Below are 21,732 nucleotides of genomic sequence, written 5' to 3' on the forward strand. Positions count from 1 at the left end.
GGCTCGGTGACACGCCAGGTATCTTGGGTGGGGCCTGTCCCTTCTTCACTTTCTCCACTAGGGGCGGCTTGAGACCACGGTCCTACCTAGCTACGGGGGAAGAGGCGGAGACCTTTTACCACGACGCCGGTTGGCGGCCCGAGTCTTGATCGACAAGGGCATCAGTTAATGGTGCTGAAGAAAGCCGCCCTTGTTTACGCACGTAAACCCAATGGGAAGGCAGAGGTGCGGCCAGGGGCCAATGAGGACTGGCCTTAAGCGGAACGCAGGGGCGGAGCTTCCCTCGAGGGGCAGACACTTGGGTAAAGAGTCTAGAGCGGACCCTTGGAGAGTCAGAAGCACATCCGGTGTGAGAAGAGCTGTGTAGGCTCTTAGGAGGCCGGTAAGAACGTACGTCTGAAGCTGGGACTGCGTAAGCCGGGAGAAATGGACAGGGGGTTGGTGATTATTGTCTGAGCAAGAGTGGGAATAGTGTCGGTTTTCGGACAGACTGCTCCTTCGGGGAATGGGGCCTTGCTCCGCGACTGGACTGCGCGGGGAGGGGAGAAGCTCGGGAACTACTACCGCGCACGCGCAACCGTACCGGAGCGGGGGAGGGGTTGGGGCGCGTCGGCTGGGTTTTGGGGGACGTCGAGGCTCCCGTTGTGAGCGCGAGTGCTAGCCAAGGGTCCGTGTTAGTCCTTTTCCTTCCTCCCACTCTGCGTTCCTTTTCTTCCCCCCCCCTCGCCCCCGCCAGGAGTAGACGCAGAGGCCCTTTGGCCCAGCCTCGACTACTTCAATTCAGGCCACATCCCCCACCCCTTCCTTCCGAGGCTAATGAAAGCGAAACTTCAGGCGTTTGTGGTCACTCCTGCTTCAGCCGTCTGGTTGTTTCTCTGTTGTGGGCCCTCTGGCTGGGCCCCTTGTGGGTGAGCCGCGAGGGCCGGGACAAAGGGCCTGGTCAGGCAGGCTGCCCTGTCACGGCCAGGCGGGTGATGTCACACTTCTCTGTGACACGCGAAGCTCCTTAGTTACTTGGAAGCCGAAAGCGGAGGCGGGAGGTGAGAAGATCCTTCCTGGCTTTCCAGCCCCGTTCCGGTCTGATTGATTACCTTTGGACAGGTGAGGTGGCCTTGGCTTTGCTTGGTCCCGAGCCTTGTGGGCGTCTTTCTCAGAGTGAGCGCAGGCAGGGCGTCGTTGGGCGGTTTTTTCTTGGACCTACTTGTTGGAGTTATGGTAGTAAGTAGGCTTTGGTATTTTTGTGTATTTATCAAGTGTGGAATTGTTACTCAGTGCCAGCCCATTGCCTACCCCCTCAGCCTTTCATTGACTGAACAACAGTAACAAAAACCTCTTTGAACTTGAGACTTTTCTAGCAATAGTTAACTTGTGAATGGATAACTCAGTAGAAGAGCTGACTGTGCCTGAAATACAAAGATTTTGAGGCTGAAAGTTAATGGTGAATAGACTTTTCTAGTTATTTATTGATATGTAGGTTTAGTTTATCTTTTGGTTGAATGTGTAGTTTAAGAATTCAGTTCAAGCAAGATTATTCCCGTTGCATAACCGAGTTCTTGTGGCTTCTGCAGATAACACTTACTTCTGTAATTATTACTAGGTTTACTCTCTTTGGTGGTTTATTTCTCTTGTCCAGTATTTCTTGTTTTGTCTTCAAGAATATGTTGATAACTTAGATTTTCTACCATTTTCTTCCAGTGGGGACACAGTGGTGAAATCCTTGAGAAACACTCTCTGTAATTTGTATTCAGAGTTTCCTTCTTCCATTATTCATCTTGTTGTGGAAACATGGCTTAGTGAACCCTCTTTTCTTCCTCTCTCCCTTTCCTACTATTTTTTTTTTTTTTTTTTTTTTAGATTTTATTTATTTATTTGCCAGAGAGAGAGAGAGAGACAGTGAGGGAGGGAACACAAGCTGGGAGGGGGGTGGCAGAGGAAGAAGCAGGCTTCTTCCTGAGCAGGGAGCCCAGTGTGGGGCTTGATCCCAGGACACTGTGATCATGACCTGAGCTGAAGGCAGACGCTTAATGACTGAGCCACCCAGGAACCCCTCTCCCTTCCCTGCTATTGATGTGACTGAAGTCTTACTCTTCTAAGAATAAGAAAGGTGAAATTAGTCTAGATATTAGTCAGCATTTCTGTTTTTTCTTGGTTATGCATATAGTTCATGCTTATCATAGAAGTGCTGAAAAAAATAGAGAAGTGTGATAGGAATCAGCAGTGTTAATATTTTTAAAATTTCTCTTGGCCTGTGGCTGGAACTGACTTCATGAAAACTTGCTTTTCTACTATAGGATATAATAGTAGGGAGAGCACCAGGCGTTAGAGATCATAAGGCCCCTAATGTGGTTCTGGCTCTACTGTTTAACTTTGTGGTGTTGGTAAGTCGATACTAATGTCTTTTTAGCACTTTACAGTGATTTCACACAGCTTTTCTTCTTCTTCTTCTTTTTTTTTTTTTTTTAACTGAGGTATAGTTGACACAGTGTTCCATTACTTCAGGTGAAGGACATCGTGATTCAACAAGTCTGTACATTATGTTGTGCTCACCGCAGGGGTAGCTACGGTCCCACCATATGGGGCTGTTAAAATATTGTTGACTGCTTTCCCTGTGCTGTACTTTTTATCTGTGTCCCACAGTTTTTTTTTTTTTTTTTTTTTTTTTACTGGCATTCAGTAAGTTTGTTAGAGCTGGTGTTATTTAATCATCCTTATCATACAGATAAGAAAGCCCAGATGACCTTAGGTGAAATGATTTTCTCAAAGTTACGTGGAAGAAAATGGTAGGATTTGTGACTCCAAAGCCAGTGCTTCTGCCACTATTAACACTGCCTTTTGGAACTTTCTTTTTAAAGTGAGACTAGTCATTTTTGCCCTTTCTTTATGGATTGGTGTGATGATCAAAGGAGATAGTGTATATAAAAGCACTTTAAAAGTTGTAAAGATTTATAGAAATGTCGTATTATAGAAGGTATTGCTGCTGACCTGAAGTTTCACTTTATTTCATAAACTACCCAAGGGTATTAGTCTCCTTTGGGAAAATACTGGATATTCTCTTGATCTGTCTGCTAAATTTTCCTTTGCCCCTTTGACTTGACTGTAGAAGATGTTAGTAGTGTCTTCCACTTCACCCTGTTTTGTTCCCCCAGAGTTCTTTTTTTAAGATGTATTTATTATTTGAGAGAGTGAGCACGGCCAGAGGGAGAGGGAGAAGCAGACGCCCTGCAGAGCAGGGAGCCAGATGTGGGACTCAGTCCCACTACCCTGAGTTCATGACCTGAGCCGAAGGCAGACACTTAACTAACTCGGCCACCCAGGTCCTCCCCCCCCCACCCCCATCCCAGAGTTTCTAACCAAGTTTCATGAAGTAGCTTTGGTATTAAACACATTTTTTATTTCCAAAGACAGTGTTCAAACCACGGAGAGAAAGACTAGAGATTGGCTTTTAGGGCCACTCAAGTTACTCCTCAAGATAGGTTCCCCTTTGAGCCAGCTGGGAAGTGTTGATTTGAGGTTGCAACACTTCTGATTAGGTAATGGGGTCTGCATTTGCTTTGGTGACTTCTGGTTGTGCTTAAATATGGGGGGATAGAAGCTGAATCAGATGCAAGCTCTGCTCTCAAGGTTCTGGCACAATTAACTGGATTCCAGAACACTTAAAAAGATCTTCAGGGATGAGAATTGAATGGGTGTGCTCTTTATCCTCATCTATGCTTGCTCTCATTTGGGCTAAATATGTTGTTATTGGGGAGGGATTACTGGTTTACACTGGAAAATGAGTATATTTAGGACACTGGGGCCTCTTTATGATTCAATCTGTCAAACACTTGTTATAGAGAGATTCAGTAGTGTCAAAGCTCAATATAAAAAAATAATTTATTGGGGCCCCTGGGTGGCTCAGTTGTTAAGCATCGGCCTTCAGCTCAGGTCATGATCCCAGGGTCCTTGGGATCGAGTGCCACATTGGGGCTCCTGCTCAGTGGGAAGCTTGCTTCTCTCCCACTTCCACTCACCCTGCTTGTATTCCCTCTCTTGCTGTGTCTCTCTCTCTGAAATAAATAAATAAAATCTTTAAAAAACCAATAATTTATTGAAGGCTGTAGGCATTCCATCTCGAGTTACTGGCTTGGTTCTGAGGCAGCACCCTGGAGAGACAGGATCCAGTGTTAGCTAGCTAACCTAGCTAGCCCAGGAGTTTGGGCCCAAGTTAAGGGAGGGACTGGGACATCTAGGGTTCAAATCTAGGACCACCAGAGCCCAGGCCTGTCAAAACAGTTCTTTGGACTTCCTGAAACCAAACTGACCTACCTTTAGGGATGACAAGGAAAGCATCAAGCTAATGACCATTTACTTCATCAAATTCTCTTTCACAACGGATTCTCACTTAGAGGTTATTAGGGTGTCTCAAAACACATTGTGGCCCTGTGGGACAGGAGGTGCAGTATAAATGTGCCCAAGGAGAGACATGGCATTTAAACAAAAGTAACTTTAGCCAGTAAAAAGATTTATCAAATTCCTTTAAATTCTAGTTCATAAGTTTCTTAGACTCTTTCCTCTCCCCCAATTTAATTTTATTTATTTGGGTAAATATTAAGTCTTCAGGATATAGTTAGCTGTGAGTTAGTGGTCGAATATATTTTAAAAAATTAATTTATAGGGTATATGAAAATTAGACCTACAATAAGTGTTTTATAAAACTAGGGGAAAATAATGCACTGAAGATACAAGAGTAATGAGTATTTACACTGGTAACAACAATAGTTAACATATGGAGCCGGTCTTATGTATGAAGCACTATTTTTTTTTTTTTTTTTTTTTTTTTTTTTTAAGAGAGGGGGCATGTATGCATGAGATAGTAGGTGGTGGGGGAAGAAGGACATAGGCAGAGGGAGAGGTAGGGGCAGAGAGAATCTTAGCAGATTCCATGCCTGGCACAGAGCCTGACAGAGGGCTTGATCCCACGACCCTGAGATCATGACCTGATCCTAAGTCAAAAGTCAGATGCTTAATTAGCTGAGTCACCCAGGCACTCCTGTATGAAGCACTGTTCTAAGCACTTTATTTGTATTATCAGTCTCAACTCTATGAAGTAGAGATTATTATATATTACTCTATGCAAATGAGGAAACTAAAGCACAGTGAGGTTCAAGTGCCAGAAACTTGGTGTGGGTCACACAGCTAAGGAAAATACCAGTTAGGATTCAAGGGCAGCAAGCCAAGCTCTTACCTACTATTCTAGATACTTGGTTATACAGAGTCTGAAAGCTTTTCAGTAGGAAGAACTTCCAAAAAAATAAAGTTCTGCTGCCTCTCCTGCTGCCCCCCCCCCCCCAGCTTTTTAATAACCATATAGGGTTTTTCTTCTCTCAAGTATCAGTTGGTTCCTTCTGGATATATGGGAAGAGGACTCCAAATGGTTGAATTATGACAGGAATGAAGAACCATATAATTCACAAACTAAATGTTTAATTAAATGTATGAATAATGTTTCTTTGACTTGCTGTATTTCTTTCTTTTTTTTTTTTTTAAGATTTTATTTATTTATTTGGCAGAGAGGCAGGCAGAGAGAGAGGAAGGGAAGCCGGCTCCCCGCTGAGCAGAGAGCCTGATACAGGGCTCGATCCCAGGGTCCTGGGATCGTGACCTGAGCCGAAGGCAGAGGCTTTAACCCACTGAGCCACCCAGGTACCCCTGACTTGTTGTATTTCTAAAAAAAAAAAATACTTTTTTTAAACGTAGGCTCCACACCTAATATGGGGCTTGAACTCATGACCCTGAGATCAAGAGTTGGAGGCTGTAGGAATTGAACTACCCAGGTGCCCCTGACTTTCTGCTTTTGTTTTTAAATTGTATACATTAAGGCAGCCTGCTGCCCAATAATTAGCAGGCTTTTATCTTTCAAAGGTAAGGGTTTTTTTAAAAAATTGTGATTGTTTTGGGGCACCTGGGTGCCTCAGTTGATTAAGCGGCTGCCTCCAGCTTAAGTTATGATCCCAGGGTCCTGGGGTCCAGCCCTACATCAGGCTCCTTGCTCACCGAGAGCCTGCTTCTCCCTTTCTCTCTGCTTGCTGCTCTGCCTTCTTATGCTCTCTCTCTGTCAAATATAAATCAAGTTTTTAAAAAAAAATTATGGGTGCCTGGGTGGCTCAGTTGGTTAGGCCACTGCCTTCGGCTCAGGTCATGATCCCGCAATCCCGGGATCGAGTTCCACTTCAGGCTCCCAGCTCCATGGGGAGTCTGCTTCTCCCTCTGACCGTCTCCCCTCTCATGCTGTCTCTCATCTCAAATAAATAAAATCTTTTTAAAAAAATTGTGATTGTTTCTGTCTTGCATAGTTTTTGGCCACTTGGCCATGTTTCATATGGACTGTACTTAATAGATACTGAAATAAGATTATAGAGAATTTTTGTTGTTGTTTTCAAGGCTTGGCCCTTGATGATAATTAACTGATTTTAGGACAAGGGTAAGGAAGATAACCTAGAACAAAACAGATTTAACAAGAGCTAAGATGTAGATGTTAGTTGATGAGATTAACTGTCAAGTTTGGTATTCCTGCTCTCCTAAGGAAGGCATTAAATGAAGTTCTGAACCAGATTAAAGGAATTTGATTATGATTAACATCTTAACATTTACTTCTCAGATGCATGCAAATTTCTCATGAGTCTAGGGGGCACTGTCTGCATTGTATTCTAAATAATCCCACCCCCCTGTTTTTACATTTGAGTGGAACTGGGGGTGGGGTGGGAGGGAGGATGCAATTTCTAGAGTTTTGTATTAGTTGGTGTCTAGGGTGAGACAGGCTGGTACTGGTGTGTGTTAGGGGAACTACTGTATTGAATAACTTCTGAGCAACTTGTAATACACTTTTTTCCTTTATTGTGGTAAAATATACATAGCATAAAACTTGTCATTTTAATGTCCTTTTTTTTTTTTTTTTTTTTTTTTTTTTAAAGATTTTATTTGCCAGAGAGCAGGAGAGAGCACAAGCAGGGGGAGTGGCAGGGGGATAGAGAGAGAGAGAGAGCGCATGTGCACATAGCAGGAGGAGCAGCAGGCAAAGGGAGAAGCAAGCCTGCTTCTAAGAGGCTTAGCAAGCCTGCAAAGCGGGGTTCGGTCCCGGACCCCACCCTGGGATCAAGACCTGACTGGAACTGGGAGCTGCTGTTTTGGGGAGTGCGGTTATCTTGTTGAGCTGAGTTTGCCTGTTGACCATTGAAATGTAGATATCTTTTCTCTGCAGCTTCCCAGTACGAACAGTTGAGGCTAAGATAGAAACTTGGTTAGCTTAATCCCTCTGGCAAAACTTTAAGAACCCTTTTGACTCTTTACTTATCTGTACAGTAGTTCCTGTCTGTTTGGAACATAGAGTGATACTATCCCATTTCCTTGATTCTAAGACCTAACTTTTTCCTTCTCATGGGTTTTTTTTTTTTTTATGATTTTATTTATTTATTTGACAGACAGAGATCACAAGTAGGCAGAGAGGCAGGCAGAGAGGAGGAAGCAGGCTCCCTGCCGAGCAGAGAGCCCGATGCTGGGCTCCATCCCAGGACCCTGAGATCATGACCTGAGCTGAAGGCAGAGGCCCAACCCACTGAGCCACCCAGGCGCCCACCTTCTCATGTTTTAACAGATCTGAAATAACTTGTGTCCTGTACATATCATGTCATTTAATAAATGTATACTTTATTGTGTTTTTCCCCTACAAAGCTATCATTAAAATTGTTATATGCCTTGGGGCTTCTGTGGGGCTCATTCGGTTAAGCATCCGACTCTTGATTTTGGCTCAGGTCATAATGTTCAGTGTCATGGGATTGATCCCTGCATCAGGCTCCACACTGAGCTTGGAGCCTGCTTAGAATCTTCTCTCCCTCTGTGCCCCCCCCACCCCAACACTTGTGTATTTACACGCACACTCTCTCAAAAAAAACTGCTGTGTGCCTTTGTATCTAGAAAATTTGATTCTTACATATTGTGCTTAAATTTTAGAATAAGTACTGGTGTTAGAAAACTGGTTTTATTTGGTTTATTTTTTACTTATTTTACACCACAAGGCAATATTAAATCATGGAGAAATTGCTATTTGTTACTCCCTCCTGTCCTCACAACCTTTTGATAGTTGTGGTTTTTCCATCAGCAGTTGTTTTTTTTTTTTAAGATTTTATTTTAAATTCTTTTTTTTTTTTTTAAATGTTTATCTATTTATTTGACAGAGAGATCACAAGTAGGCAGAGAGAGAGGAGGAAGCAGGCTCCCTGCCGAGCAGAGAGCCTGATGCGGATGCGGGGCTAGACCCCTGGACCCTGGGATCATGACCGGAGCCAAAGGCAGAGGCCTTAACCCACTGAGCCACCCAGGCGCCCCAAGATTCTATTTATTTATTTGACAGAGATCACAAGTAGGCAGAGAGGCAGGCAGAGAGAGAGGAGGAAGCAGGCTCCTTGCTGAGCAGGAGCCCTACGTGGGGCTTGATCCCAGGACCCTGAGATCACGACCCGAGCAGAAGGCAGAGGCTTTAACCCACTGAGCCACCCAGGCGCCCCTCCATCAGCAGTTTTAAGAGGCAGTCAGTACCCCCTGGGAAAAGCCGGAGAGCAAACTGGGGAGGAGGACTTTCTGCCATTATCCCCTCCCACTGTTTCCACACAGTGGGGTCTGGTTACAGGGTGTTGCCCCTTTCTGACTAACAATCCCCTGGGTATTTGAGGATTTACACTGCTAAGCCCATTCATCATCCCCCTCCCCAATCCTTTTTCTTTTTTTTTTTTTTTAACTCTTGAAATTGGAAGCAAGAGGTGCTTCAGTGTTGTTGTTGCGAATACTGAGAAACTTGGCTCTGAAGGTTGCTTCAGAACTGTTGCAAGTTCTGTCTAGGGATGTCATTAAGGGTGTTAATGGAAGCCTTGAACAAAGACACTTTCCAGGTGCTGGATTCTGCCATCCTGTAAGTGTGCTCCCCAGAGGATGTGAGTTCATCATGGTTATGAAAGACTGTGGTTGGTCCTGCAACAGACTGCAATAATTGCACCATCTAGATCAGGAGGGCCCGGAGCCCCGTGACTTAGAGGGGTGAGCAGCTTACATTCTGCACCTTCTCACTGTATCCATCCTTAAGAACAGAACTAACAAAAAAAATTGAGGTGAGTAGGATATTAGCGGGAAAGGAAAAAGGAAATCAAGAGAGGGCAAGCTAGCCATTGTAATTGTTGCATTTGTGAGAAGAACGAGCCTCAGGAAACAAATGGTAATGATGTGTGTGAACCAAAAGAATGGCATCTTTCCACTGGCGCAGGATTTCTCAGGAGTCAGTTTGGGATTGTAACTTTTATTGCCCAGATTAGTTTTGCTGAGTATGGGCTAGGTGCTCATTAGGATAGGCGCAACTAGTTGGCTGGTCTTTCAAACTACTTAGCTTTGTGTTTTGATACCACCCTGTTCCCGTTTTTGGTCAATTTGAAATGAATAGGAATTATGGGTCTAATAAGAATCTGGGTGATTGCGGAAGATTGATATTTAGGAAAGATGAAAATTCTTGATTAGGTTTTTCGTTTTTTTTTAATCCATAGATTGAGTGTGTTTTTTTTGTTTTTTTGGTTTTTTTGTTTGTTTGTTTTAGGATTGCATGTGCAGTAGAGGAGGGAACAAAATTTAAGAGCTCAACTTGATGGTATTGATGGCATGTAACCTGGGTATAGTTCAGTTAAAAACGTCCTTTCTGTGACATAGACGTATTGGGACAGTTGGCAAGATCTGAATAGGGTGTGTATATCAGATAATAGTATTGTGTCAGTGTTACTTGCCTGGTTTTGATTATGGTTTTCAGGTGTACACACAAGTATTTAGGGGTGCCTGCATGGTTGGGAGAAAAATATTTTAGTCTCTATATACTGCTACATAGAGAGGGGATAAAGCAGCTATAGTGAAATATTAACAGAAAATTTGGGTAAAGAGTTTCTAGGAATTCTTTGTACTATTCCAACTCTTCTGTAGTAGAGTTTATGAAATTATCTAAAAAAATCCGTTTCTGCACAAATTACTTTTTCACAGGAACTTTTTTTTAAAATTGTAAATCCCTTTCAGTTCAGTTTTAACATGCATTGGATGTAAAGTTTCTACATGCATATATTTAAAATTCAAGACCTGGCGCGCTTGGGTGGTTCAGTCAGTTAAGCGGTTAAGTGCCTGCCTTCGTCATGACCCCAGGGTTCTGTGATCCCCACGTTGGTGGAGGCAGGCGGGGTAGGGGGGGGCGGTCCTTGCTCGGCAGGGGGCATATTTCTCCCTCTCTCTCTGCTGCTCCCCCCCCCCGCTCATTCTCTCTATCAAATAAATAAAATCTATTAAAAAAATTTTTTTTAATTAAATTCAGGACCTAGTACCAGGCCCAGCTCCTTCTTTCCTCCCTCCCCCCTCCATCCCCTTTTAAGGTTCTTTGTCTTTGCTGAGAGAATTCGGTAGCATCTCGATAACAGTGACATGAAATTGCTTTATGTTGTAGGGGTGCTTAATTAAGTTCCAGTCTTAATTTTGGTTCAGGTCATGATCTCCGGGTGGAGGCTGCAGATTCTCTTTCTCCCTTTTCCTCAGCCTCTCCCTCCCATCAAAAAATAGAATAAAAATAAATATCACCTTACGTTCCAGTCACTGGGTTCCTTTAACTAACTCCTAACTGGTAATTTCTCAAGGAAAGAAACTATCTATTAAAGGGACAGTTACTTTCTGAAAGAATAGAAATCAAAAAGAATAGAAATCAAACGGTAGTAAGAAAATAGTTTGCGAGAAGATGGCTTCATTTCTTCTGTGTCCTTTAAAATGGTGGAGTATAATTGCAAATGTATCCTAGAAGGAAATGCATAAAAATGAAAATGGCTGTGCCAGGACAGTGGGATTTTGGGTAACTTTAATTTTCCAAACTTGGATGTTTCATGAGAAAATTGTTTATGTTATTTTGTATGTCCTTGTAACTGTAAAATAACCTTCTTTTTATCCTTAATTCTACAGAGCGGAGGCTGTGTCCCACAGACTCTGGCATCATGAACATATTTGATCGGAAGATCAACTTTGATGCACTCTTAAAATTTTCCCACATGTAAGTGTTATGATCTTGACTTTATTATATTTCCTTTCATATCTTGTTCCTTTTCCTAGTTTATTAACTTTTATATGTATTAACTATCATATTAACTTTGTTAGAATCCAGAGGATCTAATAAAAGCACCTAGATTCTAAAGGCTGCCTGTAGTCACTGAGAAACCATTTAGATATTCTAGTTTGGGTACTGATTATTCATAATTTGGGACCTTTGGCTACTACCCAGCATTTAAGATTCTCAATTCATCTATTTTCAAGGCATTCTTTTTTTTAAATTATAACTTATACATACTCCCTGGGAAGAAGAGAGGGAAATGATTATTAGCTTAGAAATGAAATTGGTCCTAAAATAATGGCTGTTACTAACATTCTTTCCCAGAACCCCATCGACACAGCAGCACCTGAAGAAGGTCTATGCCAGTTTTGCCCTCTGTATGTTTGTGGCGGCCACGGGGGCCTATGTCCACGTGGTCACTCACTTCCTTCAGGTAAGAGCACTTTCTCTCACAGTGTTGCTGTGGCATAAATTTAGTATGTAGAAACTAGCGCAGCAGGGTGGTGCAAGCATGTACCTCTCCGTAATCCTTTTCTATAGTTTGTGATCTGAACTCAGCCAGAGCCAGCTGGTAACTATGGACATGCAGAGCCATTTAAATTTTCTGGTAGATATGCCCTCTCTAGGTGCTGAAAACTATGTCTTAACCTGGACACTGAATGGTGTGCAGGCGATACGTAAGACCCCAGCCCTCTAAGTTGTGGCATGGTGTGTGTGCTGGGGTTTGCACAGTAGCCTTTTTATCTTTTCCTCCCTTCTCTATTTGTTTGTAACTATGGGGTTCTTTTTTTTTTTTTTTAACTATGGGGTTCTTAGATACAGACCACTGATTGTACGATTATCAGGAGAGGCAGGGTTGAGACCTTCAAGGATTTGACTTAATTTTATTTGCTGATGCACTTACATCTGCTTAGTTGCATGAAAACCTTCAACAGCTCACCTTCCTGTGTTGAAAGAGACCTTCAGTTTGGCCAGTAGGAATAAAAAGGACAGTTGATGAATAATCAGAAAGTTTTAAGTTCCCACTAACCACGACTTGGCCTTTCCAAGTGTCCTTTTTAGTGTAAGTACAGAGAGTGTGTCAGTGTTGGCATTTGCAACTACTGAGAACTGTCTGAATGCTCAGGCATCTCCTGGCAGTGGTTGTGTGAAAAATTACTCTAGATACTTAGAGAATAAGACTTTGATCCCTGAAGTTTAGACTAAAACATACTCCAATTTCTAGGCAAGAGTGGCCATCTTGGTTTCTGGTTGTGGGTATTCTTTGTTTTGGGGGAGTTTTTTTGTGTGTGTGTTTTGGTTTCATTTTGTTTTGTTTTTAAGCAATGTAAAATGCAGTTATCATCATTATTTATGGATTCTATGTTTATGAATTTACCTACTTGCTAAAATCTATTTGTAACCCTGAAGTCAGTACCCACGGTGCTTTTGCAGACATTCGCAGTCCTAAGCAGAACGACAAAAACTTTGAGTTGTATACAGCCGTGTTCCAGCTGAGGTTGAACAAGGCGCCACACTGCCCTGCTTCAAGCTCTTGTAGTATAAACAAGGATCTTTTTCATGGTCTATATAGTGCTACATTTTTTGCATTTTTGTGATTTTGGTGGTGATGTCTTTATTTAAAATGGACCCCAGGCATAGTGCTAGAGTGCTGTCTAGTGTTCCTGAGTGTAAAAAAAAATGTACATTGAGGGGCGCCTGGGTGGCTCAGTGGGTTAAAGCCTCTGCCTTCGGCTCAGGTCATGATCTCAGGGTCCTGGGATCAAGCCCTGCATCGGGCTCTCTGCTCGGCGGGGAGCCTGCTTCCCTTCCCCTCTCTCTGCCTGCCTCTCTGCCTACTTGTGATCTCTGTTAGATAAATAAATAAAATCTTTAAAAAAAAAAAAAAAATACATTGAGACTGTGATGTGTATTATGACACATCATAGTCTCAATGTACTTTTTTTTTTTTTTTTATGGAGAAATATGTGTATTAGGTAAGCTTTGTTCAGGCTTGAGTTTATGGTGTGTTGGTCATGAGTTACAGGTTGGTGAACCAACAATATATATCAAATAAAGTGTCCTTAAACATAAACACACATAAAACATGTATTTTTCAGTTGAAGAAAATGTAAGCAGAGGTACGTGAGAATCTAAACCTTTATTTTTCTCGGGAGCAGTTGTTCAGTATTATTAATTCATTATTCACGGTAACTTTATAGATCATAACTGTGAGAAATGAAGACCAGCTGTGCTTTTAAAGGAAGGAAGGAACTTTAGTGTGTACATAACCTCCTTCATGATTTTCTTCTCTTTCTGATTGCCTATAGCTTTTCCCACTTCCTCCTCCTCCTCCTCCTTTTTTTTTTTTTTTTTTTAAGAATATTTTTCCTGGGGCGCCTGGGTGACTCAGTCATTAAGCGTCTTGCCTCCGGCTTGGGTCGTGATCCCAGGGTCCTGGGATCAGGCCCTACATTGGGCTTCCTGCTTGGCAGGGAGCCTGCTTCTCCCTCTCCCTCTGCCATTCCCCCTGCTTGTGCTTTCTTGTCTTGCTTTCTGTCAAGTAAACAAAATCTTTAAAAAAAAAAAATTTTTTTTTTCTCTTAGAAAACTAATGCACGTTCATTGTAGAGCATTTAGAAAACAGACTAGTGATGAGAAGGAAATAAAAACACCCAGACATAACCTAACATTTTGATTCTTACTGTGCCTCAGTCCGTTGAGGCTGCTTTAACAGAACACCTAGGCTGAGTAGCTTAAACAGCAAATGTTTATCACCGTTTGGGAGGCTGGATGTCCAAGGTCATGGCACCAGCAGATACGTTGTGTGGGGCGGTCCTGCTTCCTGTGTCTTCTCAGAAGGGGCAGGGGAGCTCTGGGATCTCTGTTGTAAGGACACTAACAAAGGCTGCACCCTCATGACCTAATCACCTTCCAAAGACCCTCCTCTCCACCCCCCACACACCTCAAAATATCAGCACATGGGGGGTTAAAATTTAACCATGAATTTGGGGGGAGCATAAGCATTCAGTCTCTAGCACCTCTCAGTCATTTTTCTCTGTATGGGTATATATATTTGTGTGTGTGTTTTAAAGTGATCAAAAAGGGATCATTTCTACTTGTCCTGCAGATTAGAAAGTGCTTCATACACTTGTCACTTTGATTCATCTTTTTCTTGGGCAAGACTTGTAGCTTGACTTGGGAAGTTGTGGCTGATGGACTACCTGGGTCAGAAGAGCCTCTAGGGGCGCCTGGTTGGCTCAGTGGGTTAAGCCGCTGCCTTCGGCTTAGGTCATGATTTCAGGGTCCTAGGATCGAGTCCTGCATTGGGCTCTCTGTTCAGCAGGGAGCCTGCTTCCCCCTCTCTTTCTCTGCCTCCTTCTCTGCCTATTTGTGATCTCTGTCAGATAAATAAATAAATAAATAAAATCTTAAAAAAAAAAAAAAAAGCCTCTAGCATCCACCATGGTCGTCCCAGCCTGTCCTACAGGGCTTCTAGTTTCTCCTTATCCCCCTCTGCCTTTCACTACCTCCAGGTTAAAAGGAAATATTAGGAAGTTCAGATGAATATTTGATCCCAGTAAGGTCTGCAGAATAAATTTGGTATTTCCAGTACTTCATTATTAACTCTGGATTTGACAGGCTGGCCTGCTCTCTGCCCTGGGCTCTCTGGGGTTGATGATTTGGCTGATGACAACGCCTCATAGCCATGAAACTGAGCAAAAAAGACTGGGACTTCTTGCTGGATTTGCCTTCCTTACAGGTATGTTAGAAATTGGGCTAATTTGGGGTGAGGGGGTACTGTATCTGGCATCTCTTTAGACTAGGGTCCCAGATTTGTGTGTATTCTGATTCACCCCAGCTGGCACACTGTGCTAATCAGTCTTGGGTTTGAGTGTATTTTGCCTGGTATTGCTTTCTCACTTCATAGAGGTGCATCTTTCCCACCCAGGGGATTTGCTCTTTAGGACTAGTGACTACGACTTCTACCTTTGTATCCAAAAATAAGCATTTGTGTTCTTGAATGAATGAGGTTCAAGAGCTTAGGTAGCATAACTTGTTAATGGTCGACGTGGGACTAGACCTGAAACTTTAACTTAGTTGGACTCACACTGCAACTATCACTCCTGTGACAATTTATTCTCAACTTTGCGGGCAGTTAATTAAAGCCATACATTGAAATTCATCCAGCAGAGCACTTTGCTGGTTCTCAGGAAAAGAATTAAAAGCACTGCCCTTCTTGAATTATCGTTAAGGAAAACAGGACTCAAGCTACAGAGTGAAAATACTTGCAGAGCAGCATTTGACTTAGTGCAGCTCGTTTTGAGTGTGTCTCATCTATGTAGTGTTGAAATAGAAAGGAAGGGATTTGGAGATTAAGATTTTTTAAATATGGAAAGGTAGTTTTTGAAGGCTTTAAGGGGTGGAATTAGCAGAAGGAGAGAGTAGCAAGAGTAGAGGAAATGCCAGGGCTGGAACAGGTTTGCCACTGCACCCTCCTGGCAAGCGTCCACCTGCAAAACCAGTCGGGCCTTTTCTACAAAGGGAGTCAGTCCTGCATGACTTTTGGTTGCTGGCCACAAGGCACTGGTTTGCTCTTGATCCTTCTGTTCTAATTCCTGATCTGGCCCACATTATGGTCTCACATCATTCCTCTTCGGAGTATGGAGCCTTACAGCTTTGCTCAAAAATGTTTGACTTGCCTGCTTTCTTTTTCCTAATGTGTATCCATCCTGGGCCATGCATGATTTTCAGCTCAGAGAACAGCTTTGTAGCTGTCTGTAAACAAATAACTCAGTCAAGTGTATGTTCTCTGGAAAACAAGGAAGATAGAGGAGTGGAGATTTAGTTATTTCCGTGTACATGTTTTGGTTTTTTAGGAGCATGGGCATGCCTGTGCATTTGATGGTCAGCTTTTGGACGAGGGTCCTTTTCAGGAGTTGACAGTAATACTGTGTTCTGGGGCTTTTGTTTTCTAGGAGTTGGCCTGGGCCCTGCTCTGGAGCTGTGCATTGCCATCAACCCCAGGTAACTGTTCTAGTAGCGTCTTATGTCTCTTTATCGTTGCAAATATGCCTCCTCCATATAGGTTTGCAGACTATAGCCCTCAGTCTAATGGTGTTTTCCTCTCACAGCATTCTTCCCACTGCCTTCATGGGCACAGCAATGATCTTCACCTGCTTCACCCTGAGTGCCCTCTATGCCAGGCGCCGGAGCTACCTCTTTCTGGGAGGTAAGTGTGGATTGGAAATTAGAGTCTCTGCTTTAGCCAGAATTTGCGCTAAGACTCTTTTCCTACCTTCCACTTTCTTGGGATTGTTGGTTTGAAATTGAAAGCCTGAATTTGTCAGGGGAGGGTTGGTAAGTAAGGAAAGACTTTAATGGGATTGTCTTCCTTCACTTTTGTTTTTCTCAGGATGGCTTTTTGTCATCTCTTACAGGTGTCTTGATGTCAGCCATGAGTCTGATGCTCTTGTCTTCCCTGGGGAACCTTTTCTTTGGATCCATTTGGCTTTTCCAGGTAAGACTTGGCGTATAACTTTCTAGCAGCCATTTGCCTGGCACATCTTATACTTGCTCCACCCTAAAGCAAGGTGGCTAAGAATCTTCCAGAATGCTCACTTTTGTTGGCAGTGCAGAGTTGTGCCTAGGGAAGCAATGTGGTCTTTACCATGGGCTTCTGTTCCCAAGAACGTTAATGCCAGTAGGGTTAGCATTTGTCATGCTTTCAAACAACTAGGGTTAGCATTTGTCATGCTTTCAAACAACCAAGAGCCAAAAAGCGGCACAGCTGGGTTTTTCCCCTCTGTGGTGTCTTCCACATGGTAACGTCATCTCATTCTTCTCTTGTTAGGCAAACCTGTATGTGGGGCTGGTGGTCATGTGTGGCTTTGTCCTTTTTGATACTCAACTCATTATTGAAAAGGCTGAAAATGGAGATAAGGATTATATCTGGTGAGTGAAAACTGGTCTTTATCGCCTCCCTTTCTGTGGCTGTCAGGAGGGATAAGAGTGGACTGGGTGGTGCTGGCTAAACTTCATGGCCAGCCTTTGGGAGCATATATGGTAGGATGCCTATGGTTTTGGAATTGGGAACCAAATAGCATAGTCTCCCTCAATTCCTGAAAGACATCAGCTCTTTTTAAAATTGAACTAAGACGCATTTAATTATCCTTACTTTTAATAGTGGTTATCTCTAGGCATGAGAGAGGGAAAGGATCTTTCCCTTTTTACTCTGTATTTTTATATTCTTTAAACTTTTAATAATGAAAGATACACATTTTTTTTTCATATGTAACTTTTAAAAAAATGTAATCTTCTCTGAGTCTCCTCTAACTAGTTAATGGTAGTCCGGGCCCCTGCAGAGTCTAAAGCTCAGCTTTGCTTTTACTTGGGCTGATGGCTTTGTTGATTTCAAAAGGATCTCGGTCCTCAGAGTTTTACTTAGTGGGTGTTGGGAGTATTGGCGAGGCTCTCTCATAGGGTGGGAGAGGGGTTTTTATGCTCTGCTGCTCCGTGGGCTGTGGAAAAGGAAGGTGGGACAAGCTGGTTGGTAATCTGGTTCTTCTATTTCAGGCACTGCGTTGACCTCTTCTTAGATTTCATTACTCTCTTCAGAAAACTCATGATGATCCTGGCTATGAATGACAAGGTTAGTCCACCTGCTCCCTGAGGATGAGAGAATGGCACCTGAACTTAGCATCTGTGTAGACTTCAGGTTTGAAAACTGACATAGTGTATAGGTCTACGTTAACCATAAGGCAGGCCACCAAGTAAGAGGTGAACCAGAAGTCTTTTAGCCCATGATGAGAAAAGAACGAGTAAAAGAAAAAAAATCTTAAAAAAAAAAGCAGGGGCTGCCTGGCTGGGTCAGTTGGTGGACCATGTGACTTTTAATCTCAGGGTTGTAAATTCAAACCCACGTTGGGTGTAGAGATTACTTTAAAAAAAACCAAAAAACAAAAAACAAACAAACAAAAAAAAATGGGTGCCTGGGTGGCTCAGTGGGTTAAGCCTGTGCCTTTGGCTCAGGTCATGGTCTCAGGGATTAAGCCCCACATCGGGGGGGGGGGGGGGGTTCTGCTCAGCAGGGAGCCTGCTTCCCCCTGCCCCCACCCCGCCTGCTTCTCTGCCTACTTGTGATCTCTGTCAGTGTATTTGAAGGAAAAAAAAAAAAAACCCAAAACAAATCTAAGATTAGTATCAAAAGGGAAAGGGGCTTAAGTGGCAGCAAGGAACAATCTAGTATATGAAGAATTTAAAGGCTCTGAAGATAGTTATGATTCAGGAAAAGATATTCTAGGGGACTTGTTTAATACTGGTTTTGGTTTTTTTTTTTTTAAGATTTTATTTATTTATTTGTCAGAGAGAGAGAGAGAGCGAGCGAGAGCACAGGCAGACAGAGTAGCAGGTAGAGGCAGAGGGAGAAGCAGGCTCCCTGCTGAGCCAGGAGCCTGATGTGGGACTCTATCCCAGGATGCTGGGATCATGACCAGAGCTGAAGGCAGCCACTTAACCGACTGAGCCACCCAGGTGTCCCAATATTGGGTTTTATAAATATGTGTCAGAAGTAGATTGGTTTTATCCATTTGTTGGTCTTGTTTCCAGAGAATATTCTGTGTATGGTTAGTGAGTGTCACATATAGTCTACTCCAGCAGTAGGTCAACAAATGAAACAATGAGGGTTTTTCACAGACCTTCTTAGGGAACAGGAGACAGTGTGGTGGCGGTGGAAGCTGGCGAGGAGGTGGGATTGGTGGCTCTCGGTCTCACCTGTGCCACGACTAGACAGAGCTCCAGGCAGGTTTAAGCCAAAGCAATCAACTTGGTGTCCGCTAGGATGGGATGAAGAGTTCACTGGGCTGGATTATTGCTGGGTTTGGTTTGTGCCCGGGATTTACACTTCTCGGGTTAATGGAAAGTTGGTCTCGGCCTCTTGTGTAGTTGTTCTAGGGTGGACTGCCAGTCTAGAGCCTTCATGGGTTGGGATTGGAGCTGTGGTGGTTATGAGTAAACCAGGAGTGCTCTTGGGGTGGAAGTGGGAGCACCTGCTTAACTTTTATTCCCGTCAGGTCTGTCAACAGCTTGACTATCAGTGGAAGGTGGTTAAATTCAGTTCCTACCACACCGAGAGAGTATTTCTCCTTCCTTTTTATTGTCCTGTTCCCTTCCTTTCCCTAACCAAAGGCAGCCGGGTGTTGGCTCACTCGAGTGTTTTAGGTTGAATGTCAGATGCCAAAAATTAATTGGGTAATTTTTCTCCATTTCTAGGACAAGAAGAAAGAGAAGAAGTGAAATGACCATACAGCCTTTCCCATTTTGACCTCTCCCTCCACCCCTCATTTCCTCTTCGCACACATTGCAGGTGGTGTGTTCTGTGATAATGAAAAGCATCAGAAAAGCTTTTGTACTTTGTGGTTTTCTCTATTTTGAATTTTTTGATCAAAAAACTGATTAGCAAAATATAGTTTGGAGTTTGGCTTCATATTCCTGGGGTTCTTCCCCACTCCCTTGTCTGTCCAGCCCAGCCCTAGCTTCTCCCTCTGCTCGGGCAGCCGGTCACCGTGATGAGGAGTGGGACCCACAGCAGAGTAAACTCCAGGAGTCCACTTTCTACTCAAGCCTCACCAGGTGCGCCTGAACTTTCAGTTGAGCCGCTTTAGCTCTTTCCTCAGCATCGTTTGGTTTGTGCACAGTTCCTGGTGGGACTGGGTGGTGTGTTCTCCGTCAGAGAGGAGCTTGGTGGTCCTCTTGTTCCTCAGGCTCGTTACATTTGAGCTGCTGTCGACCCCTGTGAAGAAAATGAAGAGCTGCTTCTGGCGGATGCTTTGCTTCCTCTGAGCTGCCCAAGCGGCGGAGGGTCTGGCAAACACACCTTTCTATCTTGCTGTCCCAAAAGGAATGTGGACTGATGTGTTCCCTTTCCCTGTCCCTGGTCTGACCCTCAGGGAATCTGCAGGTTTTTCCATCCCTGGGGCTGGAGGATTTCAGCACAAAGGAAAGACTGATTCTTGTCAGGTATTTACTGAAAAGGCAGGTTGTGTATGGCAAGACAGAGCATAAAATTCCTGACCGTCCCCTGTCTTTACTTTTTATCACCTTAGTTGTTGAGTGGCCTCTCCCACCTGGCCTTGATTGAAGATCCCAGGCAGGAAGGATAGGGAAGGGGAATGGTTGAGCCCAGGGGTAATCTTAAACTAATCCTGCCTGACAAACCTAGTTGACCTGTTTGGGGCAGTGGGGGAAGTAGGAGGAGATGCTGCTAGCTGAATGGTTCTTTGTTGAGAGCTGCAGAACTGGGTTGTGATGGCTTGGGAGGCCGCATTCAGAGCAGTCTGGCGCATTTCTGTCTTCTCCCGCCTGGACGCCAGTAGTGTCAGGCCAGAGATACCGGGCAGTACATAAAAGTTCATTTTACAGATGCACTTTAGTTTTTGGTCTCTGCACCTGTTCCTAGAATCCATAGCCTTCCATCCAGGGACAGGTGACCAAATCTGCAAAATGAATGATTCCCTACAGCTTGGTCATTGTGTGGGAGGCCAGTACTAATGGAGATCCCTGGAGCTTTCCCAGGGAGCTGCCACAGGCCGCTGGCACAGAAGGTTAGGCAGCCTGGAGAGCAGTTATGTTTCTGGCTGTTCACAGGGCTTCCGTGGAACGGGACTGAGCCATCGAGAGCTCATTGCCAGTAGGATACCATTTTTGGTTCTCCCTGTTCACAAGCAGCACGCAGGTTGAGTGGCTGCTGGTTCGCGGTGCACCATGTCATCATGCTGTCCCGTGAAGCAGTTTGTCCTCAGGGCGTGTGTATTTCTGGGGAGCCGTGCCGCCAGGAATGGCTGGCATCTGCAGAGGATGCTGCCCTCGGACCTAGCTGCCACCTCCAGCCTCTGGCTTGAGAACTTTTACTAAAGGGACTTCCCATTAAATGCCCAGTAGCACTCTCCATACATTTGTTGATTCTCTGCAAGGCCTGAGAATCTGAGTTGCATCTCTTGAAGCCAGACTCCACCTCTTGTGCTTTTTTGCTTGGGATAAAGGAGTTTTTCTTTAGAAACAGTGCCAAGAATGACAAGATCTAAAAAATGACTTTTAAAGAAAATGCCTAACAGGTTTTTAATACAGTAATCACTGTAATTATCACTTTCTTTTTTAGTTCCTTGGTTTTCAGCTCAGGCTGCATTCTCTAACTCATACTGTGAAGACAAAGGTGTTTTTGATTCAGAAATATATGAAATCTACATAGTCTTAATTTGTAAAAAATAAAGAAAATTCCTTAACCTTTCCTGGTGTGTGTGCGTGTTAAATTCAAGGCCACAGCTGAACAGGGCTTGGGGACATTCTGACTTGCCTTATAAGTAGGGCCTGGGAGTGGAACAGGATTGAGTTTCTAATGTAGACTTAGCAGACTGGTGACTAGAAAGAAACAGGGACCACAGAAGGCCTCCCACTCCAGCTTGTGACAAATGTTGAGAACTTCCTCTGTGCAGTCACTATAGAGCCCAGGCCTTTTTGTGTCCCCAGTCTTCAGGCGCTTTGTGGTAGTGGCGTGTGCCATTGTTCCAGTGGATAGCCAGGCTCTGGAATTTGGGGTGTATAATGGGAAAGGC

General features: G+C 43.8%; 1 protein-coding gene across 3 annotated transcripts; it reads left to right on the plus strand.

The window, feature by feature from the left end:
- Positions 1-285: 285 nt before the first annotated feature.
- Positions 286-21,407, plus strand: LOC111157828 (transmembrane BAX inhibitor motif containing 6). 3 transcript variants are annotated; one of them, XM_022519497.1, is made up of 10 exons: positions 286-382; positions 10,999-11,086; positions 11,468-11,576; positions 14,765-14,885; positions 16,102-16,150; positions 16,258-16,355; positions 16,564-16,643; positions 16,977-17,077; positions 17,699-17,774; positions 19,394-21,407. In XM_022519497.1, exons 2-10 carry the CDS (start codon positions 11,031-11,033, stop codon positions 19,415-19,417), a joined length of 714 nt encoding a protein of 237 aa, XP_022375205.1. In that variant the 5' UTR covers positions 286-382; positions 10,999-11,030; the 3' UTR covers positions 19,418-21,407. The 3 variants fall into 3 exon arrangements, with proteins under 3 accessions (XP_022375205.1, XP_022375206.1, XP_022375209.1); XM_022519498.1 differs by having other exon boundaries at positions 335-390; positions 19,394-19,589; XM_022519501.1 differs by having other exon boundaries at positions 368-412; positions 19,394-19,589.
- Positions 21,408-21,732: the final 325 nt, after the last annotated feature.

Source organism: Enhydra lutris, unplaced genomic scaffold, assembly GCF_002288905.1.
Source record: "Enhydra lutris kenyoni isolate GAN:26980312 unplaced genomic scaffold, ASM228890v2 scaffoldscaffold56, whole genome shotgun sequence".
NCBI classification, from domain to species: domain Eukaryota; kingdom Metazoa; phylum Chordata; class Mammalia; order Carnivora; family Mustelidae; genus Enhydra; species Enhydra lutris.